The 20,334-nt window shown below is 46.4% G+C and overlaps 1 protein-coding gene across 2 annotated transcripts in view; it reads left to right on the top strand.

Moving 5' to 3' along the window:
* GALNT17 (polypeptide N-acetylgalactosaminyltransferase 17) overlaps positions 1-20,334 on the top strand; it is a 589,297-nt gene that overhangs the window by 299,420 nt on the left and 269,543 nt on the right. For both annotated transcript variants that reach the window (XM_032757582.2, XM_058444434.1), the window contains exon 5: positions 936-1,133. In XM_032757582.2, the coding sequence (XP_032613473.1) occupies positions 936-1,133 (198 nt within the window). The remainder of the gene's footprint in view (positions 1-935; positions 1,134-20,334) is intronic.

Genomic DNA, 20,334 nt, shown 5'->3' with positions numbered 1-20,334 from the left:
CATTATTCTTCCCGATAATGCAGAGGAATGGGATTTTCGCTTGACTCTGTTCCAAAGCCTGCATTCTGTTCTAAGCTGGGAGATTAATGCCCTGGCTTAGGAGAGCTATCTTCTCCTTCTCGAATATGGGAAATGATCCCTTCCCGCGCCTGCCTCGGAGACACATGATGGTGGAGGTGTCTGACCATCTGCTGTCTCCTAAGCTAGTCTGGCTATACCTTGAACCTGGAGCCAGATCCCTGAAGAATTGCCCACTGCAGCCTCGAGCTGGGGAAGTGAGCAGAAAGCCAGGATTCTGCCTGCCTTTGCATTTAATTAGTTTCCAGTCTTCTGTTGCTAACCAATTCAATTAGATCCCTTTTGAGAAATCAATTAAATCATCAATTAAAACAACTGAAATAATCACACACACACACACAGAGAGAGAGAGAGAGAGAGAAGCTAGTGAAATGTGTGTTAAAACCAGGCCATCTGGGCAGCAGTGACCTATTTTGGGAAGGGGAATTCAGTGCCAGCAGAAAAAACAAGCGGTGGCAGTCAGTGCCCTGGGGGGAAACTGAAGACAATGTATTAAACTCTTGCAATGTAAATCATGGAGTCCACTGTTAATATGAGAAGTGAGACTTGGCACTTTCTTAGGAAGGAGACCTCATGTTCTGAACTCCTCTTGCTTCAGGCTTTTCAGGCCATAGCAGGCATCACTCTGGTGATTCCAACAAGGGTAAAGGGGTGCACTGATTTCACACGCTTCACAGCCCAGGAGTGAAGCTGCAGAATCCAGCATGGGCAGGTCCCTGGGAGCCTCAGTTTGCATCTGAGTTCCAGCCTTCCCAAAGCCCAGCCTTTTAGCTAAATGCTGTTCTTTCCCTGTGATCTTGGGAGGTGTGCCTCACAGGAGAGAAGAGAGGTTTCATGTCTGTTTCTCTATGTTTCAGGGCTGAGCCGGTTCTATCCCGCATCCAGGAAAACCGGAAGCGTGTGATCCTCCCCTCCATTGACAACATCAAACAGGACAACTTTGAGGTGCAGCGGTACGAGAACTCGGCCCACGGGTACAGCTGGGAGCTGTGGTGCATGTACATCAGCCCCCCAAAAGACTGGTGGGACGCCGGAGACCCTTCTCTCCCCATCAGGTGTGTGGCTGGTGAACCCTGGTGGCCAACGAGCCCCCAAATTCATGGGTAAAAAGGAGTCACTGAGAGAGGCCAGGAAAGCCTGCCTTGGGCTCGAGCAGCTGTGTGCACACAGCTCTCCAGGAGCCGCGGTTGTCTCAGGATCACAGCTTTCCTGCAGAGGGAGGATGTTGCATTTTGCACCTTTATGTAAAGTTTTCAAGTGCAGCTTTCCAACGGCGATACTGAGAAGTTTCAAATTGATAGTAATGTTCACACTTCTTTATTCTTCCTCATATAGGAGGAACTGCATTCAGGAGCTTTTAAGGATGAAGTTTGAAAGTTATTTTTTCTGGGGCTATTTTATACTTGAAGCCTTGTACTGTTGTCATGTTTGCACTCTTTTTCATGATACAAGATCATATAGAGAAGGACAAGGGGGTGTGGCATTCTGGGGAACTGGAAGGACGTTGGGGAGCTCTTTATGGCTCTTGCCCCGGGTCCCACCCAGCTGCTTCTCGGGATATGGAGATCAATATCTTGAGGCATACCAGTTGCAGAACTCAAATAGAAAGGAGGTTGAGGCCGGGCATGGTAGCTCATCCCTGTAATCCCAGCACTGTGGGAGGCCAAAATGGGTGGATCACCTGAAGTCAGGAGTTCGAGATCAGCCTGGCCAACATAGTGAAACCCCTTCTCTGTTAAAATTAAAAAAATTAGACGGGTGTGGTGGCAGGTGCCTGTAATCCCAGCTACTTGGGAGGCTGAGACAGGAGAATCACTTGAACCTGGGAGGTAGAGGTTGCAGTGAGCAGAGATCATGCCATTGCACTCCAGCCTGGGCAACAAGAGCAAAACTCTGTCTCGAAGAAAAAAAAAAAAAAAGCAAGGAGGTTGAATGAAATAGGTTGATTTCAATGCTGTATTAGTTTCCTCTTGCTGCTGTAACAAATTACTATGAAAATAATGATTTGAAACAGCACAGATTGATGCTGCTACAGTTCTTGAGGTCAGAAGTTTGCAATGAGCAGATGGAACTAAAATAAAGGAGGGGTTGGGTCAGGAGGGCTGGGTCAGGAGGTCTGGATCCTTCTGGGGGCTCTTGGGGAGATCCATCTCCTTTTCTTTTGCAGCTTCCAGAAGCTGCCTTCTCCCTCAGCTCATGTCTATGTCGCATCTCCCTTTCTCTCTGGCATCCTTCATCATGTGACCTTTTCCTCCTTTGCTTCCTTCCCTCCCACTTACAAAGGCTCTTGTGATTACATTTTGGGACCATACAAAGAATCCAGGATTATCTCCCATCTTGAGATCCTTAACTTAATGACATCTGCAAAGTTCTTTTCCCAAATAAGAGACCATTCACAAGTTCCTAATCTCTGGAACCTGTGAATGGTCCCTTATTTGAGAAAAAGTGAAATGGGAGTGTTCCCTTACCCGTTGCAGGGCATATGACAGTGGTGTGGATTGCTTCTTCAGTGCCGCACTGCTCAAACCCCTAGGGGGATCATGCAGATGGGTAGGTTGCGGGGAGCATTTTGGGGCTCCGACCCCATGGCAGTCTCCAGGGTTGAGTGTTTACAGCTCCCGAAGCCCCAGTGGGCGTGTGTTACAGTGTGCTCTTTCAGCTTTGCCATCTGCAGGGAGCTTGTGTTAATCAGCTTACTTAGACCCTCTGCCTTATCACAAGGACAGAGGGCTTTCTGTATCCTGGGTCCTTGCCCTAGTGTGTCAGAAAAACCAGATCACATGTGGGCTTGAAGAATGAGTGCAAGGTTTTCCTGAGTGGTGGAGGTAGCTCTCAATGAGATGGATGGGGAGCAGGAAGGGGGATGGAGTGGGAAGGTGGTCTTCCCCTGGAGTCGGGTTGCACAGCGGCCGGACTCTCCTCCAGCTACCCCTGACCGAACTCCCCTCAGCATCCACGTCATTCTGCTGTTGCTAGCCTGCCGGTGTCTGCTGGTGTCTGTCAATGTGTTCTTCTGCTCCTCTCAATGTCCAGCCGCTTGTGTCTGTGCCCACTATGGTCTTGGGTTTTTATGGGCACAGGATGGGGGACGGGGTATGGCGGGCCAAAGGGCAACTTTTTGAGTGCAAAAACAGAAATACCTGTCCTCATTTAGGTCCGTGGGCACAGGCCCGAGGGTGGAGCCCTTGCCAGGGACCCTGCCCTTCTCTACCCGGCACTTCCCTGCCCCTGTTCCATGTCAAAAGGACTTTGCAGATGTGTTGTGGAAATCCTAATCTCTGGAACCTGTGAATGGTACCTTATTTGGGGAAAAGGGCTTGGTTGAAAACCCTCTGATCCCCGAGTTATAGTTCAGTACTTTATGTGAGTTCTACTTGAGGACCAAATTGACTCTTAAAATCATGGTTCTGTCTTAAGTAGGGAGAGGCAGGAGTGGCCTGTGTACCTGGACTCGGGTTTAGGGGTGTGCTTGTTGGTGTTAAGTAAGATAGCAAGATGGAATAATGGAGTAGGGATGAAGACTTTTTACAGATAGTCATGAAGTTCTTTCTCAGTTTAAACATTTGTGATTAACGAGAGTAAGAGTTTAGCCAGGCCCAGTGGCCCTCACCTATAATCTCAGCACTTGGGAGGCCAAGGCAGGAGGATCGCCTGAGTTCAGGAGTTTAAGACCAGCCTGGGCAACATAGCCAGACTGTGTCTCCATTGAAATAAAATTTAAAAAAAAATTAGCCGGGGTGGTGGTGTGCTCTTGTAATCCCAGCTACTCAGGAAGCTGAGGAGGGAGGGTTGCTGGAGCCCAGGAGGTCGAGGCTATAGTGGGCTGTGATCGCACCACTGCACTCCAGCCTGGGCAATAGAAGGGGACCCTGTCACAAATAATAATAAAAAAAGAGTAAGGTTTTGAAAAGTTCTGTTGTTTTTCTGCTCACACCAAAAGCTGACAAATTGCATTTGAGTAGAGCCAGCCATGGGCAAATTTGTACAGCAGAGAAGGTAATCTTCTGGGTCTACAGCTTCCTCAAGCTGTCTTGTGGCTCAGCTCCCACCCCAGCTGTTCATCATGCAATGTTTCAGGACCATATTCTTGGCTATCTGCAAATAACATTAATAGTGTTAGGTTAACTAAAGCAAAGCCTTCAGGGATATTTGAGCTTTAATGGCGAGTGTTTGAAGACATGTTGACCTTCAGATCTCAAAGGGCTGAAACTCAAATGATGGACTGACAGACAGCGAGTTTTACTTGTTGGCTAAAAGATACTTTCTCCCAAGTCTCCACACTGATACACTGGAGACTGGCCTCCAGCCAGGACAGATAACAGTATGAGGGTGTAACTGTAAGTGCTAGCAACAGAGAAAAAGAAGTGCTTGCAGTGGAGTGCCTTCGGATGCCCAGCAAACATCTGTAATGATTGTCTCTGAGTGTATAAGGTTCTATGCAAAAAGTTAGCTTGTATTTCATAAGTTACGGTAACATTAACGGATGATTAATATGCACTTTAAAAAGACTCAAGAAAATAGAGTCATGATCATGAGTCATTAATGTTACATGCATCTCTGTTGTGCAAAATAGAATCAAATGCCAATGGTCTCTTTTTAATGTGTCTTAACTTACGGAATGCTTAATTTGTTAATAGTTGATGGGGATATTTAATTGCAGGGATGAATTTTTATGGTCCTTCTGAAATTATTAAGCAGATACAATATGCTTTCTTAAACATGAGGACATGGCGGTTTCTCTTTCTTGCTGTGATGCCAGTATTTTAATAGTTACGATTTTACTCCAGTAAAAGATGGGCCAAGGAGAACATTTCATCATCCAAACGATGTAGATTACATGAGTCTTTAGATACTGAGACTTCCCGGTAAGCAATGTAATATAGGAGATTTGCATTAAGGGAACTGATAATTCCTTCTGTTTCAGTTCTTTTCCTATTTCTTTCTGTATATTAATATCTTTTTTGTCCTGCCTGCTAAATAGCTATTTTCTCAGGTTTTCTCTTTGTCCTCCACTCTTATTTTTCTACACCAGAGTTTCCAGTATAGCAAGTGGGCGAGTGCCATTAAAGAGGGCAAAGGCCGATTGTAAGGGTAAGAGGTGGGGGAACTGAAGAACACAGGTCCTGCCCAAGGAGGCAGCTGTTCCCAGCTCTGCTTGATGGTGCCAGTGTGGTCAGGTCTTCAGAATTTTTTTTTTTTTTTTGAGACAAAGTCTAGCTCTGTCACCCAGGCTGAGTGCAGAGGAGTGATCACGGCTCACTGCAACCTCTGCCTCCTGGGTTCAAGCAATTCTTCTGCCTCAGCCTCCCGAGTAGCTGCGACTACAGGAGCATGCCACCATGCCCTGCTAATTTTTTGTATTTTTAGTAGAGATGGGGTTTCCCCATGTTGACCAGGCTGGTCTTGAACTCCTGACCTTGTGATCCACCCATCTCGGCCTCCCAAAGTGCTGGGATTACAGGTGTGAGCCACTGCTCCTGGCCCAGAATTTTAAGAGAAGCCATAAATCTAGAGCCTTTGTGAAATCTCCTGCCTTCTAAATGTTGACAATAAACCTCTCTTTTTCAAAACTTCAAGGCCCCAACCACATGTGTCTAGACTGCATTTGACCACCCGGCCCCCAGAACTTGATACTGCCTTTACACTCAACTCCTTGGAGACCTGTGTTGTTCCCAGGATAGCTTTCATTTATGCATCTTGCACCAGCAGTGGGCACCTGTGGTATGTATTGTGGGTGCCATGGAGGGTGTATTAGTTCTTGCCCTGCTGTAAAGAAATACCTGAGACTGGGTAATTTATAAAGAAAGGAGGTTTAATTGGCTCAGGATTCAGCAGGCTGTACCGGAAGCGTGGAGGCTTCTGTGTCTGGGGAAGCCTCAGGAGTCTTACAGTCATGGCAGAAGGGGAAGCAGGCACGTCTTACATGGGTGGAGTAGGAGGAAGAAGAGAGAAGGAGAAGGTGCCACACACTTGTAAACAACCAGATCTCATGAGAACTCTATCATGAGAACAGCATCAAAGGGATGTTGCTAAAGCATTCATGAAGGATCCACCCTCATGATCCAATCACCTCCCACCAGGCCCCACCTCCAACACTGGGGATTACAATTCAACATGAGATTTGGGCAGGGACACAGAGCCAAACCATGTCAGTGGGGCTGGGGGATTTGGGGAAAGTGTCACTCAAAGCCATAGGAACAACATGACCAGACTTCCTGGAACTCGAGTTCATCCTGTAGAGATTCCCCTCATGTTGTATTATTGTGTGTCCACAGCCCTCTCTGCTGAGGTTTGTCTGTGTAAGACTTTGCACAGCACTGACCCAGCTCTTGCCTCTGTGTAGAGAAGCTTCCTAAATCTGCTATCTTAAGCTCTGATTGTTCTCCATGAGCGACTTCCTTTCTGTTAGGCGGTTCTTGCATTGCTACAAAGAAATGCCTGAGGCTGCGTAATTTAAAAAGGAAAGAGGTTTCATTGGCTCACAGTTCTGCAGGCCTAACAAACATGACACTGGCATCTTGGCTTTTGAGGAGGCCTCATAGACCTTTTACTCATGGCAGAAGGTGAAGTGGGAGCTGACACATCTCACTGCAAAAGCAGGAAGAAGAGGCGGTGGCTCACACCTTTAATCCCAGCACTTTGGGAGGCCAAGGTGGGCTGATCATCTGAGGTCAGGAGTTCAAGACCAGCCTAGCCAACATGGATAAATCCTGTCTCTACTAAAAATACAAAAATTAGCTGGGCATGGTGATGCACACCTGTAATCCCAGCTGCTCAGGAGGATGAGGCAGGAGAATCACTTGAACTTGGGAGGCGGAGGTTGCAGTGAGCCAAGATCACGCCACCTGTGCTCCAGCCTGGGTGACAGAGCAAGACTCCAGACTCCATCTCAAAAAAAAGATATTGGGTAGTTAGAAAGACAAGCTTGTTCTTTGTAGGAAGTTATACCATCGATCCCCATTAATAATGATAACATACCAATTATCATTAGATTTACCATTTATTGAATGCATATTGAGGACTTTATATATAGCTTTTCACTTACTCTTTTTTTTTTTTTTTTTTTTTTTGAGATGGAGTCTTGCTGTGTCGCCCAGGCTGGAGTGCAGTGGCATGATCTTGGCTCACTGCAACCTCCGCCTCCCAGGTTGAAGCGATTCTCTTGCCTCAGCCTCCCGAGTAGCTGGGACTACAGGTGTGTGCCATCACACCCGGCTTTTATTTTTATTTTTATTTTTTTCATATTTTTAGTAGAGACGAGGTTTTACCATGTTAACCAGGATGGTTTCAATCTCCTGACCTCATGATCTGCCCACCTCAGCCCCCCAAAGTGCTGGGATTACAGGTGTGAGCCACCACCACACCCAGCCTCATTTACTCTTAATAGTCATAAGCCTAGTACCAAATGATTAGGCAATATCCTTTTTTTGTTTTCAGTGTCCACACGACATTGGGGTGTAGGCAATCTGAACCTCCAGGTTATTTTTTTGACCCCATGCAGGCAGTGACTTCCTTCAGCTGGCTTCTCACAGGGCACCCTCGACTTCTGCCTTCTTGTTTGTCCCATGTCCTGTTATTGCTGGAGTCTCCATGCTCTGGTAAGCCACTGTCCAGGTCAGGGGTCCTCAGCCCCTGAGTTGCAGACCAGTGCTGGTCCTGGTCCATGGCCTGTTAGGAACTGAGCCTCACAGCAGGAGGTGAGTGGCAGGGGAGCGAACAAGCAAAGCTTCATCTGTATTTACAGCCTCTCCCCATCTCCCACATTCCCTCCTGAGCTCGGCTTCTCATCAGATCAGCTGTGGCATTCAATTCTCATAGGAGCCCAAATCCTATTGTGACTGCGTGTGTGAAGGATGTAGGTTATGTGTTGCTTATGAGATAATCTAATGCCTGATAATCTGAGGTGGAACAGTTTCATCCTGAAACCATCCCCACCCACCACCCTTGTCCATGGAAAAATTGTCTTCTATGAAACCAGTCCCTGGTGCCAAAAAGGTTGGGGACTGCTGGTCTAGAGCATCCCTTTTGGTTTTATGATTTTGTTCTTAATCGTGGCAATATATAGGTAACATAAATTTTACCATTTTATCCATTATAAAGTGTGAAGTTCAGTGGCATTAAGAACATTCCCAGTGTTGTGCAACTATCTCCACGATCTACTTCCAGTTTTCTTATTCCCCCAAATAGCGACCCAATGCCCATTAAGCAGTCACTTCCTATTCCTGCCTCCCACCAAACCATGACAGCTGCCAATCTACTTTCTGTCTCTATGGATTTGCCTATTGTGGACATTTCATATAAGTGGAGTCCTACAGGATGTGGCTTTTTGTTTCTGGCTTCTTTTATTAGCATACAGTTTATGAGGTTCATTCATGCATCAGAAATCCATTGCTTTTCTTGGTGGACATCCCTTTTATTATTTTTTTGAGACAGAGTCTCTCCTTGTCGCCCAGGCTGGAGTGCAGTGGTGTGATCTTGGCTCACTGCAACCTCCGTCTTCCGGGTTCAAGCGATTCTCCTGCCTCAGCTTCCTGAGTAGCTGGGACTACAGGTGTGCGCCACCATGCCCAGCTAATTTTTGTATTTTTAGTAGAGACGGGGTTTTACCATGTTGGCCAGGATGGTCTCAATCTCTTGACCTCGTGATCTGCCCACCTTGGCCTCCCAAAGTGCTGGGATTACAGGCATGAGCCACCGTGCCCAGCTGACATCGTTTTTAAAGTGGTTCCAAGTCCACATTCCTTCTGCAGGTTCCGTCTCTGGTTTCTGGGATTTGCACACCTTTGTCCCTCTTGGGTGGAAAAATGGCTTCCCTGACCAGGGCTCTCCTGTGCTCCAGAGGGCACGTTCCCTTTCCTAAGTGTGAGTCACACACCAGTGAGCATGTGTCTCCACTTCCAGGGACACCGGCCACTAGGCTTGGGGTTAAATGGTAGGACTCTCGTCCCTCCCTTGGGGTACAGTTTGCTTCTGGGAAACCCTCCTGACACCTTCCTTTCCTGGACTCCACTTACGTATTTAAAGTACTCAGCTAATCTGTTTGTCTATCTATTGAAATTTTTGCAAGATCTCTTTTAATACAGCATTTGTTGTCAGAACGTCTTCAGCCCCAGTGTGGACACGAAGAGCCCTGTTTTAACACAGTACATACATCTGAAGTTATGGAACAGGGAGAAGGGGAAAGTCTGAAGGCAGAAAGGAAGGAGTGGGGACTGATTGGGAAAGAAAGACCCTGAAGAAGGAGGCATGAGTTGGCTAAGGACATGAACAGTGGTTTGATCTTGAACGGTAGGAAGGGCAAAGTCATGCTGACTCACATTTTCCTTGTGAATAAGGAGAGAAAATCATTTGTTAAGAGTGAGAGCTGGGCCTTGGATAGGAGGCTACCCAAAAGGGGTAAAGGTCTGGAATCATTGCTGAAAGTTCACGAAGAACAGAAAAAATAATGGCTGTTTCAAGGTGCAAAGAATATAAATTCAACAAAATTTCCACCAAGATTTCTTTTTCTTAGTTATTTATATTTTTAGAGATAAGATCTCACTCTGTTGCCCAGGCTGGAGTGCAGCAGTGAGATCATAGTTCATCATGGCCTCCAACTCCTGGGCTCAAGTGATACTCCTGCCTCAGCCTCCAGAGGAGCTGGGACCACAGGCATGTGCCACCGTGCACAGCTAACTTTTTAAATTTTTTCTTGGCCGGGCGCGGTGGCTCACGCTTGTAATCCCAGCACTTTGGGAGGCTGAGGCGGGCGGATCACGAGGTCAGGAGATCGAGACCATGGTGAAACCCCGTCTCTACTAAAAAAATACAAAAAAATTAGCCGGGCGTGGTGGCGGGCGCCTGTAGTCCCAGCTACTCGGAGAGGCTGAGGCAGGAGAATGGCGTGAACCCGGGAGGCGGAGCTTGCAGTGAGCCGAGATTGCGCCACTGCACTCCAGCCTGGGCGACAGAGCGAGACTCCGTCTCCAAAAAAAAAAAAAAATTTTTTTCTTGAGACAGAGTCTCACTCTGTCTCCCAGGCTGGTGTGCAATGGCACCATCTCAGCTCATTGCAAACTCCACCTCCTGGGTTCAAGCGATTCTCCTACTGCAGCCTCCCAAGTAGCCAGGATTACCGGTGCCCACCACCACACCCAGCTAATTGTTGTACTTTTAGTAGAGATAAGGTTTTATCATGTTGGCAAGACTGGTCTCAAACTCCTGACCTCAAGTGATCGGCCTGCCTCAGCCTTCCAAAGTGCTGGGATTACATACGTGAGCCACCGTGCCTGGCTGTAATTTTTTTTAAATGTTTGTAAAGTCAGGGGTCTTGCTATGTTGCCCAGGCTGGTCTTGATCTCCTGGCCTCAAGCAATCCTCTTCCCTTATTCTCCCAAAGCACTGGGATTATGAGCAAGAGCCACTGCACCTGACCCCACCAGGATTTCTTGACAAAAAAAAACTATCATAAATTCAGTTGTGCTTTGTTATGAACTCAGATTTTGTTATTCATGACATTACGTATATATGGGGAAAAGAGTGAGGTGTAAGATAAGAATGAAGGGTACCACTTACTTAGCCTGAACGCACCTAGATTAGGTGCACCATAAGTTCATGAAAACCTGGCTTAGTTCTGCTGCCTTCAGAGAACTTTTGCTCATAGCTTGAGAAATGCTGATCTGTACAGTTCTCTCCAGCTGCAAACACCTGGGACTTTCACCATGAGACGGGAGGTTCCAAAATGCCACAGATGGGACATTTTACAGCATGTTGCTTTCAGGGCACCGGCTGGAAGCTGAGTCAGGCATCTTCTGTGAGGCGACAGTGGTTCCTCCCTGCTGTATGTTAGGTGGTCCTATAATTAGTGACATTGCTCATGAATAACTAATTAAAGGCAATGATTAACAATTTAGCAATCCTTAATCCAACATATAATTTGATAATAAATTATAAGGTATGGATGCTGTTAGAGCCTGTTAGACTCCTTTAGTTGAAAGGGATGCCTTGGATATATAGTTGCTGGGATCTCAAATTCTGTGCACAGATATGTACAAAGGGAGAAGGTTATTTTTTCCTCCCTAGAGGAATATGACTGGCTTACAGAGGAGGAAAGCTTTAAGAGAAGAAATCAGACTTTAAAATAGAGGTATCTTTCCTATGCATCAGCAAATATATTTTAGGGGCCAATTGTGTGCTCAGCTTTGGGGTAAGCATTTCCAGCAGGGATAGTATTGGTAAATGAAATGATTATCCTGTCTTGAAGGAGTTCATGGGTGGTGACACAGGCTTTCAAATGTGTATGATAGCACTTCAGGGCAAGGAAATGTGGAATCATGGGAGGGAGGGAATTTTTGCAGTTGGAGTGGATGGAAAAGCTCGTAGCCATAACTAACACTGCAATGTTCTACGTGCCAGGTACAGTTCTTGTGTTTAGCACAATACAAATCTATTCACTCCTCATTCTCACCCTATGAATATTTTTTTTTCTCTTTTTTTTTTGAGACAGAGTCTTGCCCTGTCACCCAGGCTGGAGTGCAGTGGTGTGATCTCAGCTCACTGCAACCCCTGCCTCCCGGGTTCAAGTGATTCTCCCGCCTCAGCCTCACAAGTAGCTGGGACTACAGGCATGCACCACCATACCTGGTTAATTTTTGTACATTTAGCAGAGATGGGTTTTGCCATGTTGGTCAGGTTGGTCTCAAACTCCTAACTTCAAGTGATACACCCTCCTCAGCCTTCCAAAGTGCTGGGATTACAGGTGGGAGCCACGGTACCTGGCCAAGATGAATATTATTATATCCTTTTTACAGGCAGAGCTGCTGAAGCATGAGTTAAGCACCTTACCCAAAGTCACACACCTGGTGAGAGATGAAGCTGGGATTCGGATTTAGTCAGGCCCAGAGTCTGTGTTCTTACCTGCTGTTTTCTCTTTCCTGGAAAAGATGTGACTTGCTGGACCTTGCCAGCCGGAAGAGATTTTCACCGGCTGAGTATATGCAAGATAACCCAATGCAGGGTATAGTTCTGCAAATGAATGTGTTTGGGGTCTTAAAGCCGACTCTCATGTTTCATGATTCACCAGGAGAACTCTTGAAACCCAGAAAAGCTGTACAATCATGGTTATTATTTGTTAATGATAAAAAGATGCAGATTAAAACCAACAGGCTGGGTGCAGTGGCTCACGCCTATAATCCCAGCCCTTTGGGAGGCTAAGGCAAGTGGATCACCTGAGGTCAGGCATTCGAGACCAGCCTGGCCAACATGGTGAAACTGTGTCTCTACTAAAAATACAAAAAGTAGCTGGGTGTGATGGTGCACACCTGTAATTCCAGCTACTCAGGAAGCTGAGGCAGGATAATCACTTGAACATGGGAGGTGGAGGTTGCAGTGAGCCGAGATCACGCCATTGCACTCAAAAAAATAAATAAATAAAATAAAAAAATAAATGTATCCATGTTTCCACAATTTCGAGACCCCAAATGCAAACTCTGAATGAAACCAACTCCTAGAGACACAGAGTGTGAGTTTGACCGTCTGTAAGATGGTCTAATGGAAGGCGTATCCATTTCTTTGTGGGGGTCCATCCTGCAGATCCTGACCCAAGAATGGATGAATAATGTACACTGACACAGATATTCTGTTTGTCAGTCCATCTGAGCATCTGGGCTCCTCACAGACACCAAGGAAGATGTGTAAAGAGTCAGCAGCCACATCCTCCACTCGCTGGCCCTCTCGGCATTTATTCAGCACACATTAAATGACAAAGGTCTCAAGTAAACACCACTAGAAGGTAATTACCATTGCCGACCCCCTGAGTAGAGGCAATCATGCACCCTTGGATAGTCAAAGGTTAGTCTTAGGACCACATGAGTAAACAAGCTATTTAGATAAACTACTCTGCATCCCTTTGTATCTGCACCCTAAGCTCTCTGGCTCCTGAAAAGAGAATCCGGCTGCCTTCAGCCAAACTACTACCTGAAGTTATGCAAAACTCCCCAGCCTTCCAAGACAATTTGCTTTGTTCTATTCCTGTGATTTTATAATTTCTCCCACCATCCTGACTGAATCCCCATATTTCTTTAAAACATTTGCTATTTGCTCAGACAATCAGCTGGGAAGAATGCCTATGGACCATCACAGTTGATCAGGCGCCTAAAGGGGCATCATCATCAACTTTATCACTTTCTGGGAAAGTAGGTACAGTTCACAAGGTGACATGGGATATCACTCCCTAGTTGGTCGGCTCTGCATGGCCGTCCACAGCTGACTGCTACCTTCCCACAGGGCTCAAAGAATACGTAACTTCACAGCTGAGGACAAGTGATTCTTCAGTGACTTCAAATGTCAGCAGCATGACGTGATAGAACATCTCCCAGGTTCTGGAGGCTGTTTCAGTTTTTGTTGTTGTTTTTGTTTGTTTGTTTTAAATTTTTCGAGACAGGGTCTCACTCTGCCACCCAGGCTGGAGTGCAGTGGCGCAATCATAGCTCACTGTAACCTTGAACTCCTAGGCTCAAGCGATCCTCCCACCTTAGTTGCCCAAGTAGCTGGGACTACAGGTGCGTGCCACCATGTCCGGCTAATTATTTTTATTTTTTGTATAAGTAGGGCCTTGCTGTGTTTTCCAGGCTGGTCTCAAACTCCTGGTTTCAAGCATTCCTCCTGCCTTGGCCTCCCAGAGTGCTGGGATTACAGGCATGAGCCATTGCACTTGGCCAAGAGACCTGTTTTCTAAGCCAGATTTGAACCACAAATTTTGATACTCAGTTTACTTCCCTGTAAAATGGTGGATTTGGACTATGTGATATTAGTCAGGGTTCTCTAGAGGGACAGAACTAATAATATATGTATGTATGTATGTATGTATGTATGTATATATATATATATATGGGTTTATTAAGTATTAACTCACAAGATGACAAGGTCCCACAATAGGCTGTCTGCAAGCCAAGGAGCAGGGAAGCCAGTCCAAGTTCCAAAACTGAAGAATTTGCAGTCCAGTGTTTGAGGGCAGGAAGCATCCAGCATGGGAGAAAGATGCAGTCTGGGAGGCTAGGCTAGTCTAGTCATTTCACGTTTTTCTGCCTGCTTTATATTCTAGCCATGCTGGGTGGTGTCCACCCAGATTAAGGGTGGGTCTGCCTTTCCCAGCCCACTGACTCAAATGTTAATCTCCTTTGGCAACACCTTCGAAGACACACCCAGGATCAATACTTTCCATCCGTCAATCTAATCAAGTTGACACTCAGTATTAACCGTCACAGATGCATTGGATGAGATGTCTTCAATGCTTCATCTGTAAAGGGGATAATAATAGTACTGTCTTATAGGGTGGTTGTGAAGATTAAATAAGATAATACATGTAAAATGCTTAAAACAGTCCATGGCACATAGTAAGTGTTCTAGAAATAACAGCTGTTCTTGTTATCAATATTATTAGAGCAATTTTCTATTCTACAATGGCAGCCTTGCTCCTCACTTTGGGAATATTATAATAACCCTTTTCTTTTTATCTGGTCTAGGTCAAACAACCAAATAGTTATAACAAATAACCTGATCACTGGATTATCACTAATTTATGTCCTATACATGAAACAGACTCTGGATGCTAATAAAAGATAGACTTTTTTTTTTTTTTTTTTCTGGAGACAGGGTCTTGCTTTGTGGCCTAGGCTGGAGTGCAGTGGTGTGATCATAGCTCACTGTAGCCTTGACCTCCTGGGCTCAAGGGATCCACCATGCTCGTGGTCCCAGCTACATGGGAAGCTAATATTTAAAAGTTGTTCATAGAGATGGCTCTTGCTTTGTTGCCCAGGCTGGCCTCAAACTCCTGGCCTCAAGTGATCCTCCCACCTCAGCCTCCCAAAGTGCTGGGATTACTCTGCCAGGAGTTAACCATTGCGCCCAGCCAGGCCAGGAGAGACATTTTAAATGCCAAGGGATTTGCACAGTAAAGAAGGGACTCATATTCTTGAAGCCACTCTCTTCAGAAAGCTATTCCTTATGAAATGGGAGTGCACTTACAGAATGGTGAACACTTTGCTTTTGGGTGAAATACGTGTTATTTCTTGACATCACCTAGGTACCTTCTGCACCAGCCTGGGTAGATCAATATTTCTTTTTGCGTGACACGCTGATATTGCTGCTAGATAGCTTTCCTTTGGAAGCAAAATTCCCAGGCAGTGCCCTGGAGCTGGAGCAGCATTAGCAACGTAAACTTTTTCTGCGATGACAAGCAGAGAGGCCTGCCTCCATCAACTGACATGCACTGTGACAGCTCCCAGCGGCAGGTAGATTAATCTGAATAATGTCAGAATGACTTTTCTCCTCCCTTGTAAAGAGGTTCAGTGTTGCGGGCTGCCAAGGAGCAGGCACATTTTATTTTAAATTTAAGGATTTTAAAAAATGGAAGACACTTTACCTCTGAATTAAATGCTCAGTTCCTGAGTTATTGCTGGACATAAATAGGGAAGCAGCCATCCCATTAATTCTATGGAGCTGATCTGTGGGGAGAGAGGGTAATAGGCTTCATATTCTCCTTCTGTTGGGGCTAGATGTAGGCTATAGTGAGGGGTGGAAAGGGGTAGGCTCCAGCTCTTATTTTGGTAGCTTTAATCCCCCTTTCTAGATGGTTCCAGAGTGTTTCATCTTCCAGGCCCTCTTTTTTTTTTTTTTTTGAGACAGAGTTTCACTCTGTCACCCAGGCTGGAATACAGTGGCAGAATCTTGGCTCACTGCAACCTCACTTCGTGGGTTCAAGCAATTCTCCTGCCTCAGCCTCCCGAGTAGCTCGGACTACAGGCATGCACCACCAGCCTGGCTAATTTTTCATGTTTTTAGTAGGGGCAGGATTTCACCATGTTGGCCAGACTGGTCTCGAACTCCTGACCTTGAGTGATCCGTCTTTCAGGCCCTCTTACATGTCTTTCTTCTTCTGCCCTTTATTTTTATTCCTTTTTCCACTGTATCCTGAAAAGCTGAAAAGTAACTGCAGAAGACTCTCAAATTGAGTTCAGGGCAGAAAATAACCTTTCTTCATTGCTCCCCCACGGCCTCTGACGGTTTTTTTCTACAGCACAGTTCAGAACTCTTTCTTTCTTTTTGAGATGGAGTTTCCCTCTGTTACCCAGGCTAGAGTGCAATGGCACGATCTCGGCTCACTGCGACCTCCGAATCCTGGGTTCAAGCAATTTTCCTGCCTCAGCCTCCCAAGTAGCTGGGATTACAGGCATGCGCCACCATGCCCGGCTAATTTTGTATTTTTAGTAGAGATGGGGTTTCACCATGTTGGTCAGGCTGGTCTTGAACTCCTGACCTCAGGTGATCTGCCCACCTCGGCCTCTGAAAGTACTGGGATTACAGGCGTGAGCCACTGCACCTGGCTAGTTCAGAACACTTTTCTTGTCTCCTGGCCCATCTAGTCCTCCACGAATTATTATTTCTTAGTTGTTTTCAGGGGGTCCTTTAGAAAAGATAACTAAGATTATAACTTGTTCTCAAACCCAAACAGCCTTTTTTGTTTACCTAGTCTCTCTGGTAGCACTTGCTGGAGTTTTCATCCTCCGAGGTGTGGCAGTGAATAACTTCTCGTCAGGCCTTACCAGTCATGCAAGGGGTGTTATGTTTGAGGCCATCCATTTCTCCTCTCGTTTATGGAAATACAGGAGCATATGACTATTTCGTATCTTGTGCATTGGAGAGAAAGCATATCAGTTTTTTTTTTGTTTTTTTGTTTTGTTTTTGAGATGGATTACTGCTTTTTTGCCAGGCTGGAGTGCAGTGGCGCGATCTCAGCTCACTGCAACCTCCGCCTCCCAGGTTCAAGCTATTCTCCTGCCTCAGCCTCACAAGTAGCTGGGACTACAGGCGCCCGCCACCACGCCCGGCTAATTTTTGTATTTTTAGTAGAGACAGGGTTTCATCATGTTGGCCAGGCTGGTCTCTATCTCCTGACCTTGTAATCCACCCACCTGGGCCTCCCATGCCGAATTTTATTTGAGAGTGGGAAGTCAATCATGAGTACCGGTATCAGAGTCTGCAGAGCCTTCTCTTCCAACCAAGAAACTATCTGCAGTCCAGCATACACAAATGACCATTTGTGGTTAACTACCCAGATATCATTTCCATTTTTCATCCTGTTGACCCTCCACGGTTTTTTTTCTGTTTCTTTTTTTAAAATTTTACTTTAAGTTCTGGGATACATGTGCAGAACGTGCAGGTTTGTTACAGAGGTGTACATGTGCCACGGTGGTTTGCTGCACCTATCAACCGGTCATCTAGGTTTTAAGCCCCGCGTGCATTAGATATTTTTCCTAATGCTCTCCCTCCCTTTGCCCCCCACCCACCGACACGTCCCCGTGTGTGATGTTCCCCTCCCTGTGTCCATGTGTTCTCATTGTTCAACTCCCACTTATGAGTGACAACATGCAGTGTTTGGTTTTCTTTTCCTGTGTTTGCTGAGAAGGATGGTTTCCAGCTACATCCATGTCCCTGCAAAGGACATGAACTCATTCTTTTTTATGGCTGCATAGTATTCCATAGTGTATATGTGCCACATTTTCTTTATCCAGTTTATCATTGATGGGCATTTGGGTTGGTTCCAAGTCTTTGCTATTGTAAATAGTGCTGCAGTAAACATGTGTGTGCATGTGTCTTTATAGTAGAATGATTTATAATCCTTTGGGTATATGCCCAGTAATGGGATTGCTGGGTCCAATGGTATTTCTGGTTCTAGATCCTGGAGGAATTGCCACACTGTCTTCCACAATGGTTGAACTGATTTACAATCCCACCAACAGTGTAAAAGTGTTCCTATTTCTCCCCAACCTCATCGGCAAGTTTTTTGTTTTTTTTTTTTTTTACTTTTTCATAATAGCCATTCAAGCCTACAGAAGTTTTTTGTTTGTTTGTTTGTTTGTTTTATTTTTTTTTTAGACAGAATCTCACTCTGTCGCTCAGGCTGGAGTGCAGTGGCCCGATCTCAGCTCATTGCAACCTCCGCCTCCCAGGTTCAAGCTATTCTCCTGCCTCAGCCTCACAAGTAGCTGGGACTACAGGCGCCCGCCACCACGCCCGGCTAATTTTTTTGTATTTTTTTAGTAGAGACGGGGTTTCACTGTGTTAGCCAGGATGGTCTCGATCTCCTGACCTCATGATCTGCCCGCCTCGGCCTCCCAAAGTGCTGAGATTATAGGCGTGAGCCACCAGCCTGCAGAATTTTTAAGCAGACTTTCCCAAAGTCTGAAAATGTGGGCTGGTATTTTGCAATATCTTTTTGGAGTGTTGGGTCATAGTCTTTACTTTTTTGGCTGCCAACATGACTCTAAAAATAGCTTCTGCTACCAGGCACGCAGGCAGTCAGGGGTAATTGACTTCATTTTCTTCCAGAAGTGTAGGCTCCTGTGTCATTAAATCATTCTGGTAGTACATCCTTACAGCAGCAGAGATGTTGCAACAAGCTTGCTTAACTGTTGTGAATAACATAACTACCAGTCGCGCTTGATAAAGCAGTGGCCCCTTCAAAGCCCTCTGAAAACGGGCAGTGTGTGAGACCTGGGAGAGCTGGCCTGCACGGGAGGCTCTTTATACACTTGGTAGGATGCCCCAGTCAGTATTTTGGAGTTTAACTTCCGTGCATGAAGTTCAATGGACTCCCAGGCTCTTAAGAACTTCAACTTAAAGGAAAGAGGAGAGAAATATTTCTTGAGTGTCTTTTATGAACACTGAATTTCCGACTGTGGTTTCTGTGGCGGCTGCAGGAGGTTTCAGCTGGTGGCGTGAGCCCTTCCCATGCTATAAGCAGCTCTGAAGTTTCAGTTGCATGGACAGGCTCTGAGAATGACTCAGGGCAGGTTACAGCTCTTCACTTTTGAGGTCAGCTTTGTCGCCAATTCAAATTCAACTTACTCTAGTTGAATACTGGGTCTCTGCAACTTCTCAGTTCTTTGCCTCCTGCCCCGTTCCTTCCCTAGGATGGCTTCTGGGTACGTAGGGAGAGGTAGGGTTTATTTTGTGATCAAGGGGAAGCATGATGGTCTTGGCACGTACTGTTTCTCTGTAGAGTTATGATATTTGTCGCCTCCGAATCTCATGCTGAAATTTGATCCGCAGTGTTGGAGATGGGCCTGGAGGGAGGTGTTTGGGTCATGGGGACAGACCCCTCATGAATGGCTTGGTGCCCGCCTCCTGGTAATAAGTGAGTTCTTGCTCTATTAGTTCATGTAAGAGCTAGTTGTTTAAAAGAGCGTGGCACTTTCCTTCTCTCTCTCCTGCTCCCCTTATTTCTCCACGTGATGCCTGCCCCATCCCCCACCTTCTGCCATGAGTGGAAGCTGCCTCAGGCCCTCACCAGGAGCAGATACTGGTGCCATGCTTCTTGTACAGCCTGCAGAACCATGAGCCAGATAAACCTCTATTCTTCATAAATTACCTAGTCTAAGGTGTTCCTTTTTTTTTTGAGACGGAGTTTCACTCTTGTTGCCCAGGCTGGAGTGCAATGGCATGATCTTGGCTCACTGCAACCTCCACCTCCTGCGTTGAAGTCATTCTCCTGCCTCAGCTTCCCGAGTAGCTGGGACTACAGGTGCCTGCCACCACCCCCAGCTAATTGTTTTGTACTTTCGGTAGAGACGGGGTTTCTACCCATGTTGGCCGGGCTGATCTGGAACTTCTGACCTCAGGGGATCTGCCCGCCTTGGCCTCCCAAAGTGCTGGAATTACAGGTGTGAGGCACCCCGCCCGGCCTGAAGTGTTCCTTTATAGCAACACAAAACAGACTAAGACATCCTCTTGCCCTCTGGGCGGTGTCCCCGGCCTGGCTGGCCACTCCTTGCCCTGCTGGCATTCCCAGAAGACAACTGCCATGGGCCTAACTTGGGATCTGACCTCTCAGCTTGCTCAGGGCCCATCTGACCCAGCTCCCTGTGGCTCATGCTGGCTGCAAACACCTGAGCCTTGGCCACATTCCCCTACCCATCCCAGCCCCAGCTGCAGGCTTCATTCCTGCCCAGGGAAAAGCCATCAACGATTCTTCTGCCTTTCATCACCACTTCCCCCTTCCCTCCTAGGAGAACCAAGCAGAGGGGCTAATGCATGTGGCCCCCTGCCATGTGGCCACACTGAACCATCAGGTTCATGAGGGTGGGATTAGGAAGATATAGACAACTACAGGCAGCTTCATGACACACCCGCCATGGAAAATAGGGGTGTCTTCCATAGCAAGCTCACTATCCAACACATCTTTCCCTCTCTGGGTCAAAATGTTAACCGAGGGCCAGG

Source organism: Hylobates moloch, unplaced genomic scaffold (assembly GCF_009828535.3).
Source record: "Hylobates moloch isolate HMO894 unplaced genomic scaffold, HMol_V3 SCAFFOLD_1, whole genome shotgun sequence".
Taxonomy (NCBI): Eukaryota; Metazoa; Chordata; class Mammalia; order Primates; family Hylobatidae; genus Hylobates; species Hylobates moloch.
Note: the sequence above shows the minus strand (reverse complement) of the source record. Positions and strands in the feature narration are given on the sequence as shown.